Raw genomic sequence first — 27,981 nt, 5'->3', positions numbered from 1 at the left:
GGGGCTGGGGTGACGGAATCCCAGTGCTCTGTCCTAGGGCTCCTTCCACCCGAGCCCTCTCGCTTTGCGTGCTGTGTGCGTTTGGGGGACGGCCCTTAGGGAAGGTAGGTGGCAGGGCTGGGGAGGGGGATGGGCTGCCCGCTTTGTTCGTCTAGTTCTTGCCTTCCCTGCCGAGGGGGGAGCTGAGGATGTGTCCGGGGCGAGTTGGGGAGGGACTTGGAGGTGGGGGTGGGGAGGGGGATTTCTCTCCAGCTGCTGCGGCTTTCCAGAGAGACTCAGCCAGGCCACGTGGGAAGGAGGCAGGGACGGCGGAGAGGGGAAGGAGCCTCCGTCTGGCCGGCCCCAGGCCCATCTCCAGGAAACCCAAACAGCGGGTGGGAAAGTGCGGGGAAATGCTCGGACCCCTTCTCTCCCGACAAAGACACGCCCCTCTCCAGCCCCTACTCGGGTCTTCGGATTGTCAGGTGAAGGGGGCGGGGAAGTGCGGGAGAGGCCTCAGCCCTCCCGGAGCCCAGGGGATTAGGGAATAGTTGTGCCTACCCTCTGATGCTCTTCCAGGAGCTCCAGGAACGGGCTCGGGGTCACCAGTCTAGCGGGATGAGGGCTGGGACCTGAGCTCTATCATAGTATAGGTGGGGCCTCCTGCAAGGGGCTGTTTGCCTCAGAGACCTGGCCTCTCCCTGCTCTTGAGTGCGCAAGGCAGGGGCAGGGCCCGAGCTGGGGCTCCCTTGGCAGCAGTGTGCATGGCTAAAGCAACAAGGCTACTGGCCCTCAGTCCCCCAAACCCGCTGAGTGTGCAAAGCTTAACAGGCCTGGGGACAGTCCTCTAGAGTTCTGACTAGCCATCCTGATCTGGACCAGGGTCATTCATTCATTCAACAAATATTTACTGAGCACCCTCTTTGACTAGCAGCTGCCTGGTGCCTGGAATATAGTAAGTAAGGAGGCAGACCTTGTCCCTGGTGCAAAGCTTGCAGTCTGGTGTGGGGGAGACTGACAGGTGGTCTGGAAAGGTCAGGAAAGGCATCTTTAGGAAGTGATGAATAATTGAGCTCCTTGCAGAGGGTCAGCTAGCCCTGTAGAAGGACAATGATGATGGGCAACGTTCTCCAGAGTGAACCGCATGTGTAGGCCCTCAGAGGTGACTTCATTTAGACCAGTGAATGCAGCTAACTCTGGTTGGAGTTTAGAGCACAGGGGTGAGAGTGGGGGAGGTTGGAGCGGGGTGGGACAGGGGCCATGGAGTGTCAAGAGAGAAGGCTGAAGGGGGCTCCTGAAGGGCCTGATAAGCCCCACCAAGGTTTCGGCCTGAAAGCATCCCTCCCCCACCCCAGTGAGCCCTGGGCAAGTTTTAAGATCAGCTTTGCATCAGCTTGTTGCAGCCAGTGTGGATAATCCGCTGGGCAGGGCTGGAGGTAGGAAGCTCAAGCTTCCTGGGAGGCTGTTGTAGTATTCCAGAAGAAAGAATGGTGGCAACAAGTGTCATGGCAGTTGGTGTGGCCATTGTGTGGCCAGGGTAGCTGGCTTCTGAAGACATTTAGGAAGTAGAATCAGTAGGATCTGAGGATAGACTGAGTTTGCAGGGGGGCAGGGAGGGGCAGGTACAGAAGAGTAGACACTTCAGCGACCTGAACATGCCAGCACGCAGGGCTGGTGTCCCCCAACACGGCTTCCAATCCCCAGCCAGGGATTGGGAACTGGGGAGATTTATAGGAATGGGACTTCTGTCCCGGGGGGTGGTGGTAGAATGCTGAGTCCCGGTTTCATCAGTGCAAGACGTGGGGCTCTCCCCTCCACCGAGTCAGAATTTGGGGGGTGGGGATGCCAGAGGTTAGTAATAGGAAGGCGCCAAGAACATGAGAGCTGCTTTCTCCTCACTGGGGAAGTCCCCCCACCTCCATCTCTTTCTCGGCCCAGAGACTCAGAGGCCCACCTCCCTTCAGTTGGGGTGGCCCTCTCTGACCCCATCTCCAGGTTAGGAACCAGGTCAAACAAGTTTCTCTTAATAGTGAATTTTATCCAGAAGTTATCTAAAGCTTCACTGATCCGTTAGGTACTTTCATGGCCCAATTCATCATGTGTCGTGTGTAAATTAGCAGTTACTTTCTTTTCTCGTAAAGGTACCTCTTTCAAGTTAACCTATCTCACAATTAGAGTGTCATCCAGTGTCAGCACCGAAGAGAACTTAGAAATAATTTTTTTAAATTGTAAGTGTTTATTTAAATTCTAGTTAGTTAACATATATGGTAAAATTGGTTAAAGATGTAGAATTTAGTGATTCATCACTTATGTATAACACCCAGTGCTCATCGAAAATGCCTCATTAATCACCCACTTAGCCCATCCCCCACCCACCTCCCTAGAAATAATTTTAGCACGAACCCATTTTCCAGATGAGAAAACCGAGTGACTTCCCAAAGTTGCACGGATAGGGACTGAGCTGGGGCTGGAACCAGTCTCTTGGCTCTTGGAGCCACACTTTCCCTGGATTTGGTACACAAATACCCAAGTTCAGTCTCTCTGCACCCCCTCGCCCCTCACCTGAGAAGTTACCAGCTTTGGGCCTGGTCTCCCTCAGTTGGTGTGTCTGAGTCTGGGCTCTGGAATTCACCCTTCTCCACTCCTCCCCACCCGCTACCTCCTGTTCGGCCTCCACGGTTCCTGAGGTACAGCAACCAGAATTGACACAGAATTCCAGATGCAGAACAGATGTCATTGCCAGGTGGGCTTGGGGCTTCCAGCTCCCTGGGGGGTGGGGAGAGGGGAGGAGGAGTAAGAGCAGCTTTGATGGAGGAGGACACCAGCCCCAGCCTGGTCAGAGGAGGTGATGGGAGCTGGGGTTGGGAGGAAAATCAAAGAGATAATGTTCTGGCCCTGACATGCAGAGAAATAGAATCCTTGTCTTCTGGGCTAACTGGGCTGTTAGTTACCTTACTGCTGAGGCTGAGGCACATCCTCTGGATTTGAGGGGCCTTGGGGTCATTGAGGTCAGGAAAGCAGAGGCTCAGTAAGCTCTCTTTCAGATGCAGACCTGAGCATGTAAGCTGGTGCAGAGCCAAGACTTCTGGATGGTTCGATAAGAGGCTCATTACTTTGTCACATAGTTTGGAGGACAAAGTTCCAGCAAGTGATCAGAGTGTACAGGGAGAGAAAGGTGGGCACAAGAGAAAGATATTTTGAATCATATGAGCCATACGGCAGGAGAACAGGTGAGGTAGTGAGCTCCCCAGTCCTGGTAATGTTTAAGTACAGAGTTTCTTTCAGTGTGAGTTTGCTGTTCTGTCTCTGTGCTTTTTTTTTTTTTTAACATTTTATTTATTTATTTGACAGAGAGAGACACAGCGAGAGAGGGAACACAAGCAGGGGGCGTGGGAGAGGGAGAAGCAGGCTTCCCGCCGAGCAGGGAGCCCGATGCGGGGCTCGATCCCAGGACCCTGGGATCATGACCTGAGCCGAAGGCAGACGCTTAATGACTGAGCCACCAGCACCCCGTGTCTCTGTGCTTTTTAAGCATTTCTTTAAGTGTCTACTAGTTGCCAGAGAGGCAGTTTCCACATGTATTATTCCCATCACGTCCAGCCCTTAAGGGAGTTCCTATAATTTTTACAGATAAGGAAACTGAGGCTTGGAAAAGCATAAGGGGCTGTGTCTCTACATGTCCACTTATGTGTTCAATGAATATTTATTGAGCACCTACTCTATACTGGACGCTGTTTCAGGGACCAGAGGTTTAGAAAGCTGACTAGGACATGATGCTGAGCTTGTTGCCTAACTGGGGAGAAAAGAAAGTAAAAAACCTAGAGTAATAACTGCAGTGGCCAAGGTGCCCAGGGTCCTATGGGGCAGAAAAAGGAGAGGCAACTCAGTCAGACCCTGGGATGGCATAGCTACTCTGGGGAGGGGGGCAGCAGGAGCAACAGATGGAACAGCAGTGCACTTGCAGAGAGCTCAGAGTGGTTTGGTATGGTGGGGACAGAGGGACGCCCCAGTCAGGAGGTAGGCAGGAGCTGAGTGTGGCTTGGCTGTCAAGTCCACTGGGGCCTCTCAGGATCACAGATGAAGGGCACTGTGTAGCCTTCCCTATGTCCCAGGCAACGGTCCCAAACTCTCCTTCCAGCTGTTAGTGGGAGGGGATTAGCATGTGGTAAGAGAGGCGGCCAAGGTGGGGGGTGGGGAGAGAAGTTTCTGGAAGACACTGACTTGGGTCTCCTGGGAAAAGAGAGTGGTGATGGGGGTCATGGAGAACTGCCTCTACACTGAAAACAAGTTGTAAATCTGTTGGGCCCTGAAAATCAGAAGTGACAAGGCATTGATGTCTGTGGCAAGTTGTTGGCTTAATGAAGGAGACATCTAGACTTGGTTCCCCTCCCCCACCCACTGGCCTCTTTCCTGAGAGTTCACTGGAAAATGGAACCCCAGCTCACACCAGGCCCCACTAACCCCACGAAACAGCACTGAGCGGGCCCTGGGGCTCAGCAGCGAATCTCCTTTCTGTCTGGGTTCTAATTGGCCTCATAAAATCTAATTAATCCTGTAAGTGGGTAAAATAATCTGTTAGAAAAAGATGTGAGAGATGGCCTCAGGGCTCCCAAGCTCTGTGTCTCTGACAGGGTCTCACCAAGGAGCCTGAGGAAAAGGAGCTGTGGCAGAGGAGCTCCCATCAAGGCAGGAAGCTGGGGGGCAGCTGGTGTCCACCATGTCCCCAGTCCTGAGAGGGACAGCTGAGAACTGCTTGTGGGAAGGGCTTTGGGGGTCAGCCATGGCAGTGGGATGGGGGGTGGCAGGAAAGGGGTGGCCAGGAAGCCACTGGACAAACAAGGTCCACTCCTCAGAGCATCACTTTTGCGAAAAGATCTGGGGGTGTAGGAACTTCGTTTATGTTAAAAGATCATTGCTATGTAATGGAGCAGAATGCAAAATGTGCCAAAGGTTTAAAAATCAAAACGTTTGGGGCAGTCAGCAAGCCTCCTGAGTATGCTCCCCTCTGCCACTGGGAGAATTTTGGTGAAAATGAGAAAAGTGGAGACTTCTCCTTTTCAGGCTGGGGAAACTGAGGCTGAAAGGAGGAAAGTAGCGGGCCCAAGGCCATATAGTGAATGACCCAGGAGGACCCTGACTCCAGACCAAGGCTCGTCCCCACCCATACCCCATTGTCCATCTAGGCAAGAGGAAGGATGGCTAAGGGACCTGCAAGTGGCTTTGGGATAGGAAACACATAAAGCTTCCCTCGGCGGGGACAGGAGCGGCCTCACAGAGGGTTGGCGCTGGAGCTGAGCCCCGGGCGGTGGTGGGGGTGGTGGGAGGCATGTCCTGGGCACAGAAGTTGGGCTGGGCACTTAGACAGAGAGAACCTTTTTACTCAAGAGCAACTGTCTCCTCAGTGCTGGATTCATCCCTAGAACGTCGAAGGACAGTTTCCCGAGGCTGTCTCCCAGAGAAATGAGACACCCCCCCCATTCTGGGCCTCAGTTTCCCCACTTATATACAGTGAGGAATCTCAAGCTTCCAAGACATTTCCATCACCACCGTCCTCTCTGAGGGGGACCCCTGGTTCTCTCCACATCTACATCCCTGTTGGTTTCCCTGTGCTACCTTGTTGGGTGCTCGGCTCCTCAGAGGTGGGGAAGCCAGACATCTGCTGATCCATGAATATTCAGGAAGGGAATCGGAGCCTCCTCTGGGCTCCCCAGCCAGCCGCCAGCCTCTCTGGCTGCCGGCCTGCCCGCCAGAGCCCCGGCTGCTGACATACCCAGCAGCTGCTCAGGCCCCAACTGTTCACATTGTTTGTTCAGCGCGGCAGGGGATTTTCCAGGCCCCGGACGTGCTTTGGGGGGCGGGGAGGCCGCCAGAGGGCTGAGGGATTCGTGTCATGTGGGGCTTTTCTCCCCTGAAGTGCAAACTGACTGCTCAGCGGCTGGAACCGGGCAATTGGAAGCCGCTGGGCTGAGAGCCCGGGCTTGCCTTCCCCCTACCCTATGTTTGAATCAAGAATCGAGGGCCTCAGAGGTAGAAGGGACGGGTTGTTAAGAACAGTAATTAACATTGGTACAGTAAAAGAAAAAGAAAAAATCTTTCATTAAAAAAAAACAAACAAACAAACCCCAAACACTTGTACAGTTTATGAAGTGCCTTTAAAGAATGAGCTCCCGTCCCTTGGTTGATGGCACTGACATCCATCATCTTGTTTACTCCTCACAGGCTTGGTAGTATCGTCTTCATTTTACAGATGTGTAAAGTAAGGCCCAAAGAGGTTAGGTGGCTTGTCACACAGCTGGTAGGTGGAGCAGCAAGATTGGAAACTAGATCTTCCACCCCAAGGTCAAAAGCTCTTTCCACCACAGCAAACAGCCCCAAGTGATGGGAATGCCACTTTGGTTTCCTCAGTCAGAATGGACACTGGATGAGGGCAAGGCCTGCCTTCTCCCTGCACTCATTAGTAATGCTGAGCCCAGGCGAGCAGTGGGACGTGCCAGCAGAGCCTTCCTGATGAATTAAGAAAGGCAGAGGCCCACTTTGGGCCCCCTTGGTCTGTCCGTCCTTCGCACTGTGGGATCAGAGCCCTGGCTTCTGCCCTGGCCCCCTGATCTCAGCCAGCTAGGACTTCTCTTTGCCTCTCAGTCTTGTTTTTCTTCAGGAGTGCTGAGAAGAGAGCCTAGAGACAGACAGGGGTTCTAAGGGGTTCATAGATATGTCCGGGTTTGGATGAGTATGGCAGAAACTGGGGTATGCATGTTCAGGTGTAGAAGGTTGTGTCTACAGTTTTTATGTGTGTCTAGATGGTGTTCTGCAGGTTTGTTCAGGAATAGGTATGTCCAGGTATGATTATTCACTGAATTTTCCTAACATCATAGAATCTCACACATCACCTGCTACGTTTGAGTAAGACTAAAGTCCAGAAGGAGAAGTGACTGGCCCAAGGCCACACAGCTAGCCTGTGACAGAGCCAGGTCCAGAACTGAGGGGTTGCCTGATTCCCAAGCCATTCAGCTTTCTGCACGCCTTCCCATGGCTCTCTGCCCAGAAACCTGCCTCGTAGTAAGGATAGGCCATTGCACTCACCTCTGTCCTGGGTTCACTCTCAGATGTGCCATTCTGCCTTTAAGCAAAGTGTCAGGCCACAGGATAAGAAAGGACCTCGGGCCACTGAGCTTGTAGGGGACAGGGAGGCAGCAGCAGGCCAACCTTCTGGAAGACGCAACTGGGAGAACCAGCCATTTCTTTTTTTTTTTTTTAAGATTTTATTTATTTATTTGACAGAGAGGGGGGGGGGAACACAAGCAGGGAGAAGCAGGCTTCCTACTGAGCAGGGAGCCCGATACAGGGCTCGATCCCAGGACCCTGGGATCATGACCCAAGCCAAAGTCAGACGCTTAACAACTGAGCCACCCAGGCACCCCAGAACCAGCCATTTCTCTATGAATAATGGCTACTGGGCCTTGCTGAAATGTTGGTTGAAATGATAAGCATTGGCCTTTGTGTGTTTTTGCCTTGACCCTGGGTTGACATTCCCTCCCTCCATTTTTCCCCTACTCTTCCCTCTGTGGCAAGGGCCAGTGTTGGAGCTGCAGGCTATGTTGGGGCCCCTGGAGACAGGCTCTGGCTTGCTGTGTGGCCTAGGGGAAATGAGCTGAGGGGTAGGAAGGAGTACTCAGCCCCACCTGCCACCGGGGCACGAGGGGGTCAGGTGACCATGGTTAAGATGATCTGTAAGGTTCCAGGGAGGGAGGACCTTACTGAGTGCCAATTCTGTGCCGGGCCAGGCTCCGTGCTGTGCTCCTTTCCTACCCCGCATCTCACAACAGCTCTAGGAGGAAGGAATTCCTGGGTCCTTTTTAATGAGATACAGTTCGCACACCACAGAATTCACCACTTAAAGTATACACATCAGTGGTTTTGAGTATGCTCACAAGGTTGCACAACCATCACCACTATCTAATTCCAGAACATTCCTATCACCCCAAAAAGAAACCTCATCTCCTTTCACTATCACTCCTCATTCTTCCCTCTCCCCAGCCCCTGGCAGCCATTAATCTAATTTCTGTCCCTGTGGATTTGCCTCTTCTGGACATTTCATAGAAAGGAAATCATACAATATATAGCATTTTGTGACTGGCTTCTTTCACTTAGCATAAAGTTTTAAAAGTTCTTCCACGTAGCAAATATGAGTACTTCATTTCTCTTGACGGCTGAGTAAGATATTTATCCATTCATCAAGTGATGGGCATTTGGGTTGTTTCTCCTTTTTGCCTATTATGAAGAATGTTGCTAGGCACTGTGTTTTTTGGTGGATGAGGAAACTGAGCCCCCAGGGAAGGTGGGCACAGAGAAGAGCGGCAGATTGCCCAAGATCACAGGCGGTAGGGGCAGAGCCAGGATCCAGACTCAGGTCTCTCCATGAGACCTGTTATTCCATGAGTTGCCCCAGCCCCTGGGTGGGGGACTCAGGATCTGGAGGCTGTGGAGGTGGGAGGAAGCACACTGATGGCCCTGGGGCCTGCCGTCTCTGCAGGGGAGCTGCCATGGCCCCAGGAGACCACCGTGGAGCTGAGCTGTGGTGCGGGGCCACTGGAAGTGATCCTGGGCCCAGGGCAAGCTGCAGTGCTGGACTGTAGTCTGGGGGCTGCCGGAACCCCCACCAGCACCACATGGAGCAAGGATGGAGGCGCCCTGCCTGAGCACGACCACCTGCGCCTGCTACCCAACGGCTCCCTGTGGATGTCCCAGCCACCAGCACCTGATGGCAGTGACAAGGCAGCCCCCTGGGTCTCAGAAGTCATTGAAGGCAGCTACTCCTGCCTGGCCCACGGCCCCCTTGGAGTGGTGGCCAGCCAGGCTGCAGTGGTCAAGCTCGCCAGTAAGTGCCTGCATCGGGGGCTGAGCTCCTCCCTGAGGAGGCCTGGGGTGTGGGAAGGGGGATCCCCATTAACTCCTTGCACACAGGCCTGTCTCTTTCCCTGCCTCTTGTCCCGCTCAGTAGGTCCCTTCCTGGTATGGCTACCTTCTTCCCACCTCTCCTCTTCTTCCTCCTCCTTTTGTTTCCCTTTGAGTTTGAGAGTCTAGGTTGTGCTCTCTTCCGGAAGCCTGCCAGAAAGGCTTGTTAGAGTGTGGGGGACTGGAGCAGGTGCAGTACCTGGAGTTAAGCCCCATCATCCAGCCCACCCCCTCGGGGGTTCTCAAGAGGCACAGATCACCATGAAATCATTTTAGGCCAGGAGAAATGTCCATCTTACTGCGGTCTGACCATCATGGTGACGTTAGACGTGGGGTGCAGCAATTCATTCTGACCCAGTGTCTGACCAGTAATCACCGCTTCTTATCCCCCTGCTGCCTCTTCAACTGTCTCTGTTGGCTGGAATTTGCCCTGCTTGTGCTTCTGTCCACCCCCACCCCCCACCCCCGCGTTTCCGTGCGTGCACGCGCACGCACACATGTGCATGTGTGTATGTGTGTTTCACTGTGTGCGCCCCCTCTCTTTCCCGTGCTCCTCCCCTGTCCCTGCCTGTGTCTCACCATCCTCACCCCCAGCACTCGCAGGCTTCTCTCTGCACCCGGAGTCTCAGGTGGTGGAGGAGAATGGGACCGCTCGGTTTGAGTGCCACATTGAAGGGCTGCCAGCACCCGTCATTACCTGGGAGAAGGACCAGGTGCCAGTGCCTGAGGAGCCTCGGTGAGTGTCCTGTGCGGGAGTGGGGAGTGGGTCCCAGTGGGCTAGCCATAGAGGGCCCTGGTGTGTGCTCAGGAACCAGGATTCTTAGAGCCACGGTGGCTCCATTTGCAGAAACTGACTTAGGAGCCAAACACGGCCCGGCTCTCCGCTCACGTAGGCCCCAAAGAAAAGTTGGGCAAGCATTTTTGTTCCTTGCAAAGATTGCCACCCACTAAGCTACGGAGCGCAGATAGAGAGTAGTGATAGAGCCCTTCAGACCTTAGCTGTCCAACCACTTGCCTTACTGAAGAGGAGACTGAGAGCCAGAGAGAAGCTATGTTTTATCCAAGGCCACACAGTGAGTCAGTGGCAGGAAGTCTGTTGTTCGGTTAAGAGCAGAGCCCGGAGGCTGCTGGGAGGCTTTTCTCTCTGCGGGGTTCCTCCGGAGGTGCTACCCTGGATGCATAACCTCTCTTGTCTCTCAATTCCACCCTGTGGGATGCAGCACCTGATATAGGTCCTTCCCATTTTACCCTCCTCCCTCCCCATAAAGGCAGTGAGTAGGTGGAATGATCCCAAGGAAGAGTGTCTGGGGTAAAAGAGAAGCAGAAGCTAGACCCAGGACTTGACCCTTACTGTGGCCTCCTGGGAAGGCCCAGATATACCTGCAGCACGAGCAGAAAGCACAAGACTTGTTTGCTTCTGTGGACTCCGAGCTGGTCTCATGACTCGGTTGTCACCCCGTGGATTCTTACATCTTTGGAGACGTGGCTCCAAGGCCTTTCCCAATCCCCCACCCCAGTCCTCTGCCTCCATCTCTCTAGCTGTAGTACCAGCTCGCTCGCTCTCGTTCTCTCCTGGTGGAGGTGGGGCTCCGTGGGCTCGGAAACACTGGTTTCCTGGTCTCCCTGCCCTGAGACTAATCTGTCTTGAGTGTGTTGAGTTGTCCCAGCTCCTCCGACTTTTGCCCACATCTAGGTGGGGGGGAAGGTGTAGGAGAAACTTCTGGCTAGAAAAGCCACAGGGCACATCCCTGCAACATTTGTGAGGGAGGAAGAAGGGCAGCAGGTCAAGCTGCTGGTTTGGATGATTGCTTCACCTGTTGCTCCTCACAGAGGCCTTTCTCACTCAGCTTCATTCCCCCCATCTATAAAATTAAAGGAAAAGAAAAAAATGAAAGGGTTGGATTAGATCATTGTTCTTTGGAGAACATTAGTCACTAAAGGTGCTTCTTGAGGAAAAGTATTCTATGGTCAAATAACGTCTGGAAAGCTGCCTATAAATCCCCTTCTTGAAGTTGACAAGGCTCTGAGAAGTCCTGTACAGAAAGCCTGTTAAACTTGTTGAACCAAGCACTTCCTAGACTCATCTGCCCACAGCCCCTCTTGCCACAACCCCGTTAACATCCCATGAATGGGCATTCTAGGGAGCGACCTTGGAAGTGCTGACCCAGCCTTTAAATTCTGTGCCTTGCAAATGCGGGCCCCTTGCTGCTGTCTGGTCAGCGCTTCCTGGGAGTTGCTGAGTGAGAACCAAAGGAGAGCCCACTCCTGGCAGCTCCCAGAGAGAGTAGGAGAGAGCAGAGAAGTCGCCCCATATCGAAAGGCATGGTAGGCCCCACTTAATGAGAGCTATGTTTTCTCACTTATTCCTTGCCATCATCCTTCAAGGTAGGAATTTCTTATTTTCCATGTTTTCCTCTATTTACTTTTAGTTTATATTCCTGGAAGATGCCTTTTTCACATTCACATAAGCAAAGCTGAAGAAATAGTCATCACCCATAGAAAGTCTCTGTTAGTTTTGATGTCTGTCCTCTGGAATTTTCCCTTATATGTTTATAAATAACCTCTTTTAAAATTTGGATTATATTGTACATACTGGGGTTTTTTGTTTGTTTGTCTTAAGTAAACTCCCAGTGTGGGCCTCGAACTCATGACCCCTAGATCAAGAGTCACATGCTCTACCTACTGAGGCAGCCAGGTGCCCCCATACTGGGTTTTTTTGCTCAATCAACTTTTCCAAAACAAAAATGGGATTATAAAGCAACTTCTACTTTTTTTTTTTTTCACTTAACACATCATGAACATCCTTCCAGGTCTACATACATGGCTATAGCAGATATTATTATCTGGATTGTTAAGTGAGCGAACCGAGGATCAGAGACAGAAGTAACTTGACCCAGGTCACATAGCTAAGACATGGAGTGTGGGATGCCGGAGGCCTGGCACAAATGACACGCAAGCCTCTTGTGATTCGGTGGTTGGGGTAGGGAAGCTGCAGGGTCTGAAGAAGTTCATGCTACAGATGGGCTTAGAGGTCAGGCGGGCCAACTGTGGCTCTGAGTAGAGAGGTTACTTCCCGCAAAGTTTCCCGGCAAACAGTAGGGCTCCGTCGCCTCCCCACATCTAGTCCGGGCATCCTTCTATGAAGCCACAGGCCTCTCCCAGAGGTCTGGAGCTGCCAGTTCCAGGGCTCTGGGAGTGTTTGCCCCCAAGTCCTCTGAAAAGTGATCCTTGGCTATAAATAAGCCAGGCTCACATGTCCCAGCACATTGTGTGGGGGAAATAAAGAAATGTCTAAAACAGCAACTTGATTATGCCCAAGGTATGTATTTTTACACATGCCCAGATATAGTACATGTACAAATATGCTATTCATAAACGTAGCCCAGTGGTTTGGAGACTGTATGCCTTGTTGGAGGCTGTACCGCGTGTGCAGTTAATAAACACACTCTGTCAAAGTATAGGTGCATATTTTTTGGAACTGCTGGTGAAGACTAGACCCCAAGGCAATTCCCTGGTACTTATACTAATTTCTAATGATAGAGGATAATTTTCCTTCCATGAGAACCAGTAATCAATGAGAGCAATGTTTCCCAAATCCCAGGCATTCACAAACCGCCTTTATAATTTTGGCCATTCCTGAGCCCTTTATTCAATTGCTTACTTAATATATTTCTTTAAATCAGCTCTCTTCTGTAACTTTAACACATACTAAAAAGGAAAATTACCTCACTGCAGTAAAATGGAAAACCAGCAACACTAACCATAAATACAAAGTAGCCATAAAAATAAATATATAACTGCTGGAATAAAAAAATGTGTGTCTGGACCCACTTGAAATCATTTTTGTTATCACCATTCACTCACACTTTGAAAACATGACACCAATGGACCTCAATACTGTGGGCTCCCTAGTCTTCAACTTAATTAATTTATTTTCTTTAAAGATTTTATTTATTCAATTTCATTTTTTTAAGTGTTCTACTTCCAACCTAATAAATATTCAAAAAAATTTTTTTAAACACAACAATAAGCATTCCCAGTAATCACACTGCAGAGAAAACCTCCCTGAATGATGGGAGCCTTACCACCCATGACTTGTTCTGCCCATGTCCTAACATATCATTTATCTAGTTTCCAAACATAGAACTGCTTCATAAACACTGTTTGGTGACTTTTTTCCCCGCCACTAACCAATATATCTTGGACATCTTTTCAAGGACAGAGCTTCTAAAAACACATTTTAACAAAACAGAAAAAGATTTTAGATGAACACTAAAAGGGGTTCCATCCCGCTTCTGTTGGCTGCAGTGATAACACCACATCTGAGGAGAGGTATACCACTTTCCCTTCCTCCCTTCCTCCCTTCCTTCCTTCCTTCATTCCTTCCTTCCTTCCTTCCTTCCTTCCTTCTTCCTTCCTCCCTTTCTTCTTCCCTCCCTCCCTTCCTCTTTTCCCACACATAATAAGGAAAGAACTCCATGTCAAAGGAGGTATCAACTCTTGGGTACCTGGAGCACAATTTCCATGGAAAGTCTGGGAAACTTTGGGGTTAGGAAATATGGGTTGCTCTGGTGGGAACCTGCAGGCAAGGTCAGCTAGCTAGACTGAAAGGGGAAGGGTTTTGGAGGCAGAGCGTATTAGGCGGAGGAGACCTGGATGGAGATGGGGGTCTTATTTCCCAGATGGGTTCTGCTTCTCCTTCCCCACTTGTCCTACTCCATCAAATTTTCCTGGCCCAGAATTTTACCTCCCACCACCCTTTGCCTCCATATCCCTTCTCCCCTGCTGGCCCCAGCACTGACGTGGGCAGCTGCTGGAGCTGAGGGTAAGACACTGGGGCAGAGGTGGGTTTGCCTATGGGATGAGGGAGGGAGTGAAGGAGGTTTATGTTCATTCTCTAAGTCTTTGGGCCACAGCAGGTTTCCAGGCCTGTGGCCAGAATTTTCTCCCAATACCCTTGAGCTAGTTCTCTCCTGTGTTTAAATTGTTTCATACCCTATTTCCCCATGAGCCAAGGGACCTTCATCAAGCACACTACTGCCCCATTCCCTCTCCAGCCTTGGCCTAGCCTACATCCAGGGACCAGCACCATTTGCTCTATTGAGAAACTGGGACTCTCAACTGGGAGCTAACCCTGCAAGGATCATAGGTGGAGGATTCAGGAAGACATCCCCCGCCCCCACAACTTGGACCAGAGCCTACTCCACTTACCACCACCCCAGTGTCCTCTGCAAGGACACAGTTTTGCCTGCATTGCACTGTCTCCCAAACAAGGGCTCCAGACCTTTCTAAGCTGAGCTGCTTTCCAACCCCCTAACCAAGAGGTTGGAGAATACCACCTTCATCTATCCTACCCCTCCTAAGTAGTGTGTGTGTTGACTGGGGCTTTCTGGGGACCCTTCCCCAGGCCTTCTCAGCCAGCTGATGGCTGCTGAGACACGCAGGTGGAAAGAACATGGGATTTGGCACCGGAAGACCTGGGTTCAAGTTTTAACCCTGCTCCAGCTCTGAGTCCCTGGGAAAATAATGCCCTAGTGCTTCTGAGCCTTCGTTTTGTCACCAGTAAAATGGAGGTTGTGATGTCCTCTATCTCTTCAGATTGTTTTGAGAGTCAGATGATATTGTGTGAATAAAAGGAATTTTTATCAGGGAGGGAGGAGGTAATAGAGGCAGGGGGTAAACGAATTCACACTGTATAGAAGGCTGTATAATAAAAAGTAAGTCTCCCACTGTCTGCTCCCGGGATCCCAGGTCCCCTCCCCAGGGACCTTCAGTGCAAGCATATAAGTGTGCATATCCTCACACACCGTTCTGCACCAAACACACGTTGGAGAGCGTCCCATTTCTGCACACATGGAGCTGCCCCCTTTTTAACAGCTGCCTAGCATTCCATTGTATGAATGTACCCAAACCGATTTAGCTAGTTCCCACCCTACAGATGGACACTTGGATTGTTTCCAGTCTTCTGCCATTGTCCTCATGGTGCTGGAGTGAATATCATTAAACAGGTTTTTGTGTCCATGTCTGAGAATATCTGTGGGATAGAGTCCCCGAAGTGGTGGTGCTAGATCAAAAGGCACGGGCAGGGTTGATTTTAATATATTACCTGCTTGCCCTTGAAGGAGGGTGTATCGATTGGCATGGCCACCAAGACAGGAGTACTTTCCCCCATTCCTTCATCCACATAGTGTGATATTAAACCTTCTGATCTTCGCTAACCTGGTAGGTGAAAATGGTATGTCACAGCTTTACTTTGCATGTTTTATTATGAATGAGGCTTGAAAGTGAGATGCTGGAGGTAGTTCAAGCTGGAGGGGGAGGGGGGCCCAGGACAGCTCCCTGCGGAGCTCCTGCCCACCTCATAGGTGCCCTCTCCCCCTTCCCAAGGCTCATCACTCTCCCCAACGGGGTCCTCCAGATCCTGGACATTCAGGAGAGTGACGCAGGCTCCTACCGCTGCGTGGCCACCAGCTCCGTCAGCCAGCGCTTCAGCCAGGAGGCCCTACTCAGCGTGGCCCACAGAGGTAAGGGGGCAGGCTGGGCGGGGGAACCCTGGGGGGTTTCTGGCATCAGCCATCTCAGAGCTGGTAGGCGCCTCATGAGGTCCAAGCTCTGCCTTCAAATTGCCATTGGGCAGGTGCAGCGAGGTAGCCCAGAGAAGGCAGTACCACCCAGGAAGTCAGAGATAGAATGGGCTGGAACCCCAGACTCCAGGCTCCCAGTCCAGGGCTGTCTTCTTACAGAGGCTCTGTGCTCCCTAAGGTTGGGTGGGGCATCCCGGGCTAGGGACGAAGGTGGGGGAAGAGGGGAGGGGAGGCATTTGAAGAAGGGTGTCAGGAAGCCCTGGTCCCTGCCCTTCTGGGCATTAGTGGATTCACCCCTTGCTGCTGGCTGGACGCTGCAAATCCCGATCCCTGCAGTCTGGTGCTCCTGTCCTCTCCATTTCTCTGGAAAGGTCCCGTCCCAGTGTGATGCGGTAGGAAGGGCACACACAGGCTTTGAGGTCGGAAAGACCTGGTTTGAATCCTGGCCTCTCTACTTACCATCTATGTGACCCTGGGCTGTTATCAAATGTCTAGCTCAGGGAGGGGTGTGGGAATAGCTGAGATAAGAGTGGAAAGTGCCCGGCACCTAGCAGGTGCTCAACCGATCTTAGTGCAGGCCTTCTCCAAGGGCCTCTCACTTGCCTTCCTCTACCTTGGCATCTCCTCCCAACCCTGCCCTTCTGCACGTCTCTTCCCATCCCCCTCCTCATCCCTCCCACCTCCACGCCACCCTACTTGCCTGTGGTTTAGCTGGTGGCAGGTCTTGGAGTCTGGTTCAGTCTCCCTCCTGTGCCCTGGAGTCTCTGCCTCCACCTGCTGGGCACACCAGGTATTCCCCATGCTGACCTAGGGGCCAGGGTCACAGGGAGAACTTGGCAGGGAATCAGTGCTCAGGGAGCAGCAGCTGACGGAAACTCGAGCCTACCTCCTACTTCTCCCACAGGGGAACCCAGAGCCCTTTGGAGAAGGGACTTGCCTAACGTCGCACTGCGTTAATGGCAGTGCTGGAACCAGAAACTATGACTGTTGATTCCAATTCCAGGCTCCAAGTCTACTAGTGACCCTGATGGGTGGGCTCCGTTTGGCAGGGAAGAATGAGGGTGGTGTACCAGAGGCCAGGTTATTCCTCTCCTGGCTCCAGGAAAAGGGCTCTGAGTTCCAGTCCCAGCTCTGCCGAGCTATGTAGCTGCTTTCCCCACCCGTGCGATCAAACCCTGGCTGTTCCCTGCCTCACTTGCGCTACCAGGTGACTGTGAGCATCAGGTGAGGGACTGCATGTAAAGACACCTCATGGTAAGGCTGCTTGCTGGCCTGCCCTCTCCCCAGGGTCCTTGGCATCCACCAGGGGGCAAGACGTGGTCATTGTGGCAGCCCCGGAGAACACCACCGTGGTTTCCGGCCAGAGTGTGGTGATGGAATGCGTGGCCTCCGCTGACCCCACCCCTTTCGTGTCCTGGGTCCGACAGGGTAAGTGGTGGGAGGGGACCCGAGGGCATGGGAAAGGAGGGTGTGGCATCTCATGTGTCCCCAAGTTGGGAAGTTACAAGGGTGACTGCTCCATGTGGTGGGAGCTCCTCTCCCAGGGCTGAGTGTGGGTGGACAGACTTAGGCATCAATCTGTGTAGTGTGTTCCCTTTATGAAGCACTTTGCATCTGCCACTCACAAAAGTGTCACTGAGACCTTATTTAGGGTGGGCTCAACAGTGTTACAAGTGAGTGTGTGAGAGCTAGAGTCAGGTGAAACTAGGCCCCCGCCGCTGGTCTGCAGGGCTGCCCCCCACCCACTCAGATTGCCGCTGCCTTGTGTGCTTGGCTCCGGGCTGGGCACAAGTGAGACAGGGACCCTGACCTCTGAGCGCACAGTCTGGGTGAGGGCGATAAAGCACGTACCCAAGAAGAGAGGTTTGACGGCATCAGGCACCAAGTGCTAAGTGCCAGGGGGGACTGCGTTCCAGCAGGTGCTATCAGGGTTGGGAGGCTGCTAGCTACACATCACTGCCGCCTACTGAGTGCGCAGCCCGCCATCCTGCCAAAGCCTAGAGGGGCCCTCTGAAGGGGGTAGGGGCAAGGGCTCTTATTCCCAGTGGACAGATGAGGAAACGGAGGCTCAGAGAGCCAAAATCCAAACTTTAGAGCCTCTTCTCTTTCTGGTACACCACTTCTTACAGTCCTGTATGGAAGGAAAGCAAGGATTTTTTTTTTAAGATTGTATTTATTTGTCAGAGAGTGAGCACAAGGCAGGGGGAGCAGCGGGCAGAAGGAGAGGGAGAAGCAGGTTCCCCACTGAGCAGGGAGCCTGTTGCAGGACTCGATCTCAGGACCCTGGGATCATTACCTGAGCCGAAGGCAGACACTTAACCACCTGAGCCACCCAGGTGCCCCGCGAGGATTTTTTTTTTTAAGATTGTTTATATTTATTTTAGAGAGAGAGAGTGCATGGGGGGGGGACACAAAGGGGAGGCAGAGCAGAGGGGGAGTGAGAGGGATAAGCAGACTCCACACTGAGCGTGGAGTCTGATGTGGGGCTTGATCCCACGACCCCCGAGATCATGACCTGAGCCGAAATTAAGAGTCAGACAACCGACTGAGCCACCCAGGTGCCCCAGCAAGGATTATTTTTGTTTCCGTTTGTCAATGAGAAGTGACTTGTCCCAAGGTGACGGTAGAAGTAAGTCCTAAACCCCACTTTTTTTACGTTTCTTCTCCGACTCAATCTATTATCCTATACTACCTCCTTTTCATAAGTTTTTATCTCACATTCAAAAGAGTATGTAATGAATACACAGAGTTTAAAGAAAAATAATCTGAACAACTATGTACCTCCCACTGAGCTGATGAGATAGAACGGTGCTGGTGTCTTTGGGCCTCCCCGACCTGCACACTTCACTGGACCTGTGACACTTGCCTAGTTAGGGGGATCCTGGCACCAGCAGGACCCTTATACTATTATCAGGATGGGCCTGTGGTGTTGCCCAGAAGTTCTAATATCAATGTTTCTCAAATCCTGACCTTGCATCACGATGACCCAGGGAGCTTGTTAAAACTGCAGACTCCCTCCCTTCATGCCTGGAGAGTTGTGACCCAGGAATCTTAAACTGCCCTAGGTCCTTGCTACTGAAAGTGTGATCTTTGGACCCACCACCTGCACCTAGTTAGAAATGCAGAATCTGAGGCTTGCCCCAGGCCTCTGCATCTTAACAAGGTCCCCTGAGATTCTGTGATTCGAGTGCGCAGTGAGGATTTAAGAATTGTTGTCCCAGAGAATCCTGACATGGGCGGTCCTGGGAACTCCCTTGCAGAAAGTCTGCTAATAGCACTCCTGGACAGAGACTGGGAAGAGAAAGGCTAGAAAAGGACTTCGTTCCTGACACCCGTCGCTGTTCCTTTTCTAGAAACTTCATGAAGTCAGGGAAGGGACATGGCTATTTGTTTTGTTTTCTTCTGATTACAAAGGTTGTGTGTGTTCATTGTGGAAAACTGGGGAAAAGCAGAAACAGAAAACATTCCACCACTCAAAGAGATTAAAATAGTTAACATACAAGTGTATTTTCTTCCAGTTTTTTTTTCTAGGCACATGTACATTTCCCTCCGAAATTGGGAGCATGCTATGTTTACAGTTACAAGTCTTACTTTAATTCAACAGTATGTCATAACCATTTCCCCATCTCTAAAACTTTTTCAAAAAGTAATTTTAATGACTAGAGTCCATCATTTGAATATAACCATAATGCAATTTGCCAGTCCTTTCCCATTGCCCACTGTTACGTAACACTGCAGTGATCAGCCCTGTTAATATCTCCCCAGGACAGGGACCCACAAATGGGATCCCTGGGTCAAAGTCAAGGTGGAGCCCCTCTCAGCTTTCTCTGGCAGCTTACCCTTTTTAAAAACTTTCCCCGTTTGATAGGTGAGAATTAACATCTGTGTTTTGGTGTGCATTTCTCTGATTATGTGAAGTTGAACACTTTTTTTGGTGTTTCTTGGCCATTTGCATTTCTCCTCTGGATTTTCTGTTCATGTTCAGAAAGCAGGGGCTTTTAAAATGGTTCTCAGGGGTGCCTGGGTGGCTCAGTCGGTTCAGCGTCTCCCTTCTGCTCCAGTCATGATCCTGGGGTCTTGGGATTGAGCTGGTGTGGGGCTCCCTGCTCAGCGGGGAGCCTGCTTCTCCCTCTTCCCACTGCTTGTGCTCTCTCACTATCTCTGTCTCTCTCAAATAAATAAATAAAATCTTAAAAAAAATAAAATGGTTCTCATTTCAGATTCAAGATAAAAAGTCTTGCATATATTCAAATCTTTGGTTCTGGTCAGACCTTTCCATCCATGTCTTCATCACAGTATTGGGATAACACCATACAAGAGGAGCGTGTCCTCCTTGAGAGAAATGAATTTAATAATAATGGTAATAGTAATAACTGACAAGTGTACTGAGCACCTGTTAGGTACCTGCACTGTACCTGGCCTTCTCACAAACCTCATGTGTCCCACCCTCACAGCATCCTTCCAGCTAGGGACAATCCTCTCCCCATTTTACAGACGGAGACAGGAGGGCTCAGAGAGGGTCACGCCTCTAGCAAGTGGAGGAACTGAGATTCAAACAAGGGATTGTTGTGTTCCCTTAACCGGGTGTGGAGGGCCTCCCCGCCCCGAATCCAGGGAGTAGATGGAGGGGCAGTCCTTGGTGCCCTCCTCCAGTAATCTTCATCTCCTCCCGCAGATGGGAAACCCATCTCCACGGACGTCATCGTCCTGGGCCGCACCAACCTACTCATCGGCAGCGCTCAGCCCCGGCACTCGGGCGTCTACGTGTGCCGCGCTAACAAGCCCCGCACGCGCGACTTCGCCACGGCCGCCGCTGAGCTCCGCGTGCTGGGTGAGGCAGGGTGGGGGACCGGGCAGTGGGCGGGAGGGTGGGGACCGGAGTGGGGCGGTCAGCTAGGGCCAGCGAAGTTGGGGACTGGGGAATGGGCAAGTGGGTGTGTCAGAAGGACCGACGGGCCATCCTGGAGATTGAAAAGGCTGGAGCCCTGGGGCCGGCGCTCAGGGGAGGAGTCCTTCGTTAGGGTGGGTCCTGGAGGGGACTGGCTAGAGGACTGGAGGCAGGGGAGTGGGGGAAAGAGACTGGAGGATGGGGTGGGGTAAGTTGAGGCAGGGAGAGAAGGAGAGGGGTGATCAGAGCATGGCTTGGGTGTTTGGGGGTGGTGAGGGGAGGTCTGAGTGGGACCTAGGTCATGGGGGGAGGGGTAGGACTGAGGGTTAGGGGAGACAGTGGCGTGGCCTGAGTGACAGGAAACACTGGGGGACGGGGTTGCTCAGGGCTGGGATAACTGTGGAGAGAGGTGAGTCTCCCAGGTGTGGGGGACACTGGGAAGGAGGGGAGAAGGAGGTTACGGTATCCGAGGGAGTGGGGTGAGGCCCAAGAGGAGCTGCGGTACTTAGGGGAGGCTCAGGAGGCCTGGGGACAATTCGGGGCGAGGAGGAGAACGGCCAGCGTGGGGCTGGGGTGAACCCGGGAGGAGCGGAGGTAGAGCGGCGCCGCCCGCGAGGATTTGGGGGCGGGGTGACTCAGGGAGCGAGTGGAGGGCCCGCGGGAGCCGGCCGGAGCATCCGGGGGAGGGAGCAGAGCCCCTCGCGGCCGGAGCGCGCCGTCAGCGTCCCCCTCCCCGCCCCCAGCGGCCCCGGCCATCTCGCAGGCGCCCGAGGCGCTGTCGCGGACGCGGGCGAGCACAGCGCGCTTCGTGTGCCGCGCGGCCGGAGAGCCGCGGCCGGCGCTGCGCTGGCTGCACGACGGGGCGCCGCTGCGGCCCAACGGGCGCGTCAAGGTGCAGGGCGGCGGCGGCAGCCTGGTCATCACGCAGATCGGCCTACAGGACGCCGGCTACTACCAGTGCGTGGCCGAGAACAGCGCGGGCACCGCGTGCGCCGCGGCGCCCCTGGCCGTAGTGGTGCGCGAGGGGCTGCCCAGCGCCCCCACGCGGGTCACGGCCACGCCGCTGAGCAGCTCCGCGGTGCTCGTGGCGTGGGAGCGGCCCGAGCTGCACAGCGAGCAGATCATCGGCTTCTCCCTCCACTACCAGAAGGCACGGGGTACGTCTGCTGGGGACCCGCGCGGGGGCGCCCCGAGGGGGACACAGGTTAAATGACGGAAGGGTTGCTGCGTGGGTGGGCACCTTTGGGATAGGATGAGATGGGGTGGGAGCCCACGGGAGAAGACCCGCGTGGACATGGGCTAAGCCATAGTCTTTGATGCCTGCTGGAGGGGTTAAAGTGTGTGGCCCATTTCCCCCTCCTCCAGTCTGTTATGATAAGGAAGAGAATGCTTTTCCTCCCAGGGAAAATGCCTAGGCATTCCTGGAGCTGGTTGATTAACTGCAGCAGGAGTCACTTCAGTTAGACACCAGAAAGAACTTCCTAACTGGTGAAGGAATTAATACAGTGAGACTAGAAGCGGGGGAAGTCTTACTCTCCGGCTCAGATGATCTGATGATTTAGTTATACCCAGGCCATTCCAGAGGCTGGGACAATATGAAAGATCCCTAGATAGCCTCCAGCTGGTGGACCTTTGGGGGTGGCTCTGTGACAGTCCCTTTGTCCTCTGTGTCACCGCCCCAGGCATGGACAATGTGGAATACCAGTTTGCAGTGAACAATGACACCACAGAGCTGCAGGTTCGGGACCTGGAACCCAACACTGATTATGAGTTCTACGTGGTGGCCTACTCCCAGCTGGGAGCCAGCCGCACCTCTACCCCAGCGCTGGTCCACACATTGGATGATGGTAGGGCCTCTAAACCTGCAATGGGCACCTTGGGTTCCAGAGAATTCCCCGGGGGATGGTAGCTCGCTTCTTTTTACTAGTGTATGCCAAGGCACTTTTATCTGCATCATGTCATCTTCTGTGCCCTGTAAGGGGGTGGGTGAGGGTTCTTCCCAGCTTACAGTTTGGGAAACCGAGGCCCAGAAAATGAGTGACTTGCCCAAGGTCAGTAGTGCAGCTGGGACTTGAGTCCAGGTCTTGATTCCCTGTGTTATATGGCCCTTCTCAATATCCATGTACCATCCAGTCAGGCAGGGGCCGGTGACATGAACCCATTGGATATAGAAGACTGTGCCCCAAACCTTTTTCTGGCTTTGGGGTGGGAAGACTATCCCCTCATCTCCAGTTTGGGGCTCCCCTGAGAGGCTCCCTTTCCTCCCTCAGATCCTGGTCCTGGGCCTACTTCTGACTTGCTGTGTGACCTGGGCAAGTCTCTGACCGCTCCTGGGCCTCACCTTCCACGTCGGTGGAGCAGAGCTCACCCTGATGTTCTTCTGTCTCAGTCCCCAGTGCAGCGCCCCAGCTCTCCCTGTCCAGCCCCAACCCTTTGGACATCAGGGTGGCGTGGCTGCCCCTGCCTCCCAGCCTGAGCAATGGGCAGGTGGTGAAGTACAAGATAGAGTACAGTTTGGGAAAGGAAGGTGAGTGGGGGCAGGGTGAGGGGACCTGGCTGGGAACTGCTGATATGAAGTGCTGGCCAGAGCAGCTGAGGATCCAAGCAGAAGTGGGGGGAAGTCTGAGGAACTGAGCCAGAGCCATGGAGTAGGGAAATAGGACCCTGGACAAGAGGAGTGTGGTCTGGGTGTAGAGAAAAGCAAAGAGGCAAAGCTTAAGACAGAGGGAGGCCTGGATTCTAGCCCTACGTCCTGTATAGCTATCGTGGGTAATGCTGTTAAGTCCCTGCCTCAGCTTCCTCATCTGTGAAATGAGGCAGGTAGCCCAGGTAATCCCTGGGGTCCCTTCCAACTCAAAAAGCAGATGAGGGATAGGGCAGTGGAGGGCGTGCTTGCGGGTTTGGGGAAACAGAGCACTGGGGAGGGCGCGTTAGGGCAGATGTAAGTGATCAAGGGAAGAGGATATGAAAGGGATAAAGAGTTAGGGGAAGACAAGGGGCGGGGGCGAGGGTGAGAGTGAAGAAGGAGGGAAGGGTGAGGAAGGGGGCTTGGGCTCGAGAAGGCAGGCGGTGCCTGATGGCCTTCAGGGACGAGCCCTTGCACCTGTACCCTAGTGTGTGTAAGGGAATGGTCACTGACAGCCCATGGGGAAGTGTGGAGTCTGTGCCATGGTTCTCTCCACTCTGAGCTGAGGGTGATGACCGGAGTCAGCCCAGGCCAGAGGCCCAGGAGTCAGCTCCGGAGCCGTGGAGTCCGTCCAGGCACCGAGGGATCCGTGCCGAGAGGGCCTCAGGCTCTCATGGGCACTGAGGAACCAGGATCTGGGGTGGAATAGCTGGCATAGGGGAGTTTAAGGGTCATGGTCCTCGGGTCGCCGCCCTGCAGCCATGTTTTCTGTCCCAGCAGATCAGGTTTTCTCCACCGAGGTGCCTGGAAATGAGACACAGTTTACGCTGAGTGCGCTTCAGCCCAACAAGGTGTATAGAGTACGGATTTCGGCTGGCACTGGGGCTGGCTACGGGACGCCCTCCCAGTGGATGCAGCACCGGACGCCCAGTATGCACAACCAGAGCCACGGTATGGGGTCTGAGGGGAGAGGAAGGATGGTGTATGTGACCATGTGGGTGTATGTGTGCCTTTAGAACGCAGGTCCAAGCACCCTCTCCATCAGAGACCCTCCATGGCTCCCCTGCTTGATGGGCAAGGGAGGCCAGGTGTTAGAGGTGAACGGCTGGCCTTTACAAACAAACCCGGGCTTCAGGGTCCCTTCTGTCTGCTGCATGACCTTGAACAAACCATTCACAACTCTGAGGCTTCACTTACTGCCGAAGGCGGCGTGAGGATTACTAATGCATTGTAAACAAGTGTTTATTACGTAATAAGAACTTGTCAGATAGTAGTTGCTAAGTCCAGATTAGGGTTGTTGGTTTTGTCAAGAGGCCCAGCAATAGAATGATTAAGTACAGACAGAACCTCTCTCACACATACTATCTGTATGATCTTGGACAAGTTACTTCTCACTTTTCTTCTTTGTAAAATGGAGACAATGGTATTTTTGTCATTTTATGGGGTTGTGAGAATAAAGTTAAAATACACGTACAAGGAGCTTAGAACAGTGTCTGACACATAGTAAGGCCCCACTCTTGGGCTCCAAGCAGGCTCCCCACACCAATGGCTCCTTCCCTCCTTCCCGGCCTCAGCAGCCCCGGTGACCCCCTTGCCTGTCAGTATCCATGCATTCCTTCCTTCAGAAGAATTACAGAGCCTGACGCTGTGCCAGGTACTATCAGTCCTGCCCCAGAGGGGCTCCTTGCTAACCCCTTTGCAAGTGCCCAGGAGACATCCCTGCATTCTCAGCACTCTGGGTGTGTAGAATAGTGAGTTCCCTTCTAGACTGAGCCCAGACCTGGCACCGGGGGTGCTGGCTGCGTGCCAGTGTGTTGGGCGGAGGCTAGCAAGGCTCTCACTCAGTGTTGGCTTCCTGCTTTTGGCTTCCTCCTGCCTCGTCTCCCTCTCCCATCGCTGGCTTCCTTCTCCTCATTCCCCTTTCTCTCACTCCTTCCCATCCTGCCCCTCTGCCCCCAGTCCCTTTTGCCCCTGCAGAGTTGAAGGTCCGGGCAAGGATGGAGTCCCTGGTGGTGTCATGGCAGCCACCCCCTCACCCCGCCCAGATCTCTGGCTACAAACTGTACTGGCGGGAGGTGGGGGCCGAGGAGGAGGCCGATGACAAGAGTCCCCCAGGGGGCCACAGAGACCAGGCTTGGGACGTGGGGCCTGTCCGGCTCAAGAAGAAAGTGAAGCAGTATGAGTTGACCCAGCTAGGTGAGGAGGGCTGTGGGAGGGAGCGAGACAGGTGTAGCCTCGGTGGGGAACTGGGCAAGCTGGGCACGGGAGTTGGGAATGGGATGCTCTCTGGGGATGAAAGAGTGACCTCAGGGGTCCCTCTAGCCAGTGACCCCCATGACCTTCCCCAGCCCCTGGCCGGCTGTACGAGGTGAAGCTTGTGGCATTCAACAAACATGAGGATGGCTATGCAGCAGTGTGGAAGGGCAAGACAGAAAAGGCTCCCACACCAGGTGAGGGGGCTGGGGAAGGAGAGGGAGGAGGGCTCTGTCGAGGGGTCTGTGTGCCACTTCCTTTCCCTTTCCTCTGGGCCAGCCCTGGTGGTCAGGCCATCCGGTAGCCTCGGCCACCCCCAGACCCATTCTCTTAGGCTCAGAGGTCCTCTTCTAGCCCCAGACAGCCTCTGTTGCAGAGAGAAACTTCAGTTGGTGTACTGTCTTTCAGGCCAGCTACCGGATTTTCATTACCCATGAGCAGTGCTGATCTGGAAGGTTTGGACAGAGAGAAACCCCATAGTTGATCAGTGACTCCTGACCCTGTTTGACCTTTTAAACATTTTTTAAAGCACATCCACCTACAACATACTGTCTATCAGATCGTCCCTCCACGCTGAGCAGGGAGAACGTTCCTATGTGGCCCATCAGGATACGGAGGCTCAGAGAAGTAAAGGGACTTGCCCAAGGTCACACAGAGCCTAAACTAGAACCGGGACTCCTGGCTGCCCAACAAAAGTCTGTCCACTGTAGTACACTGTCCCGTGGCTCTGTGTGGGCCACCCTCCTTGCCCATCATGACACCCCCTTGCCCCTGACTTCCCAGGCTGATTTTCAGCCATGTGTTTTATCGAAGGGAGCACTCAACCCAGAACCAAGAAACCTGGGTTCAAATTCCAGCTTGTTTATTCAGCAAATCTTTTTTACTGTCTACTACCCTGTTCTGGAACTATAGTGATGAACAATACAGATAAGGTACCCACTGTCGTGGAGTTTGTCTTATTTTATATTTATGTAATAAACACATCATCCTATAGCACTTACTATATAGGTCTTAGCTCGGGCGGCTTTAACAAAAATACCCTAGTTTGGGTGGCTGAAACAACCATTGCTGTCTCACAGTCCCGGAGGAAGTCCAAGATCAAGGCGGCAGCAGACTGAGTGTCTGGTGAGGGCCCACCTCCTGGTTCATAGACCATAAGCCATGTTTTCATGGGGTCCTCACATGGCAGAAGGGGTGCTGGAGAGCTCTCTGGGGGCTCTCCCATAAGGGCACAGTTACAGACTGACAGTTTGTGCACCTCCCCTGCCCCCCAATTCATACATTGAAACTCCACCCTCCAGTACGATGTATAAGGAAGTGTAAATAAGGTTAGATGAGATCAGGAGGGCGGGGCCCTTATGAAGAGGATTGGTGCCCTTTTACAAGTCACAGGAGAGCTCACTTCCTCTCTCTGCTCTCCTCCATACGATCATATAATGAGAAGTTGGCAGCCTATAACCCACACGTGGGCTCTTCCCAGAACTTGAGCATGCTGGCACGCTTGTCTCAGACTCCAGCTTCCAGAACTGTGAGAAATGAATTTCTGTTGTTTGTAAGACACCCAGTCTGTGGTACCCTGCTATAGCGGCCCGGATGGACAGAGATAGGCACTAATCCCGTTCATGAGGGCCCCCCATGTGTTCAAATTTCAGCATGTGAATTTGGGGGGGGACACAAACATTCAGTCCATAGTGATATGCCAAGCATTTTTCTGTATACTTAACAAATATTAATTGAATGCTCATAACAACACCATGAAGGAGGGACTGTTCTCAGCCCCACTGACAGAATAGGGAATGGAGGCGTAGAGAGGTTAAGTAGCTTCTCCCAGGTTGCACAACTAGTACGCAGCATAGCTAGAATTGGAACCAGGGCCACCTGGCTCCAAAATCTGTGCTTTTAATTGCCACAGTTTGCTGCCTCTCTGTAGTACAGTCTGCTCTGTGTATGGCCTTGGCAGAAATCACTGAAATTCTTGGGAGCCTCAGTTTCCTCAGCTGTGAGGTGGGAATGATTCTACCCAACGTCACAGGACCAGAAGACAGAGGGTGAAAAAAAGTACCTTGGAATCGCGAACCACTACCCGTATTTTGGGATGAGCGTCCTCCCTCCTTTCCCCACACTCTGTTTTCACCTTCCAGACTTGCCCATCCAGAGGGGACCTCCCTTGCCCCCTGCCCACGTCCATGCAGAATCAAACAGCTCCACTTCCATTTGGCTTCGGTGGAAAAAGCCAGACTTCACCACAGTCAAGATTGTCAACTACACTGTGCGCTTCAGCCCCTGGGGGCTCAGGAACGCCTCCCTGGTCACCTATTACACCAGGTGGGGAAGCCAGCCGATGCTGCCACGGGAGCGGAAGGCAGCAGATGGTGATGAGGGGAGGGACCCCGGGGGATTCAGGAGCCTTTCCTGGCTTGCGTGTTGCCCTGGGGCACCCTGAGGGTCTGCTGGCGCCAGGTGGAAGAGGGGAGTCCATCATATCCCATCCCCTCCCAACAGAGCCTCGCACTCAACCTCAGGGAACGTGATGCAGGACAGACCCATTTCTCCAACCTCAGAGGCCTCCCGACATGAGGGGGAGGAGACAGTCCTGATGCCGTCCTGAGAGGGCCCCCAGTCAGATGGGGAGGCAGAGCCCCGGAGATGCTGCTGGTTAGGCAGAGGAAAAATCGCATAAAAATATCATTGGAGACACA

General features: G+C 53.0%; 1 protein-coding gene across 1 annotated transcript in view; it reads left to right on the top strand.

Annotated features, from left to right (window-relative positions):
- Window positions 1–27,981, top strand: part of IGDCC4 (immunoglobulin superfamily DCC subclass member 4) — a 38,178-nt gene that overhangs the window by 1,055 nt on the left and 9,142 nt on the right. The window contains exons 2-13 of the mRNA XM_027568849.2: window positions 8,510–8,854; window positions 9,526–9,667; window positions 15,319–15,455; window positions 16,803–16,943; window positions 20,191–20,346; window positions 21,147–21,560; window positions 22,086–22,250; window positions 22,793–22,930; window positions 23,810–23,980; window positions 24,989–25,225; window positions 25,378–25,479; window positions 27,424–27,607. Coding sequence (XP_027424650.1) covers window positions 8,510–8,854; window positions 9,526–9,667; window positions 15,319–15,455; window positions 16,803–16,943; window positions 20,191–20,346; window positions 21,147–21,560; window positions 22,086–22,250; window positions 22,793–22,930; window positions 23,810–23,980; window positions 24,989–25,225; window positions 25,378–25,479; window positions 27,424–27,607 — 2,332 coding nt within the window. The remainder of the gene's footprint in view (window positions 1–8,509; window positions 8,855–9,525; window positions 9,668–15,318; window positions 15,456–16,802; window positions 16,944–20,190; window positions 20,347–21,146; window positions 21,561–22,085; window positions 22,251–22,792; window positions 22,931–23,809; window positions 23,981–24,988; window positions 25,226–25,377; window positions 25,480–27,423; window positions 27,608–27,981) is intronic.

The sequence above is a fragment of the Zalophus californianus genome, chromosome 6 (genome assembly GCF_009762305.2).
Source record: "Zalophus californianus isolate mZalCal1 chromosome 6, mZalCal1.pri.v2, whole genome shotgun sequence".
Taxonomy (NCBI): domain Eukaryota; kingdom Metazoa; phylum Chordata; class Mammalia; order Carnivora; family Otariidae; genus Zalophus; species Zalophus californianus.
This window is presented reverse-complemented; position numbering and strand designations above follow the sequence as displayed.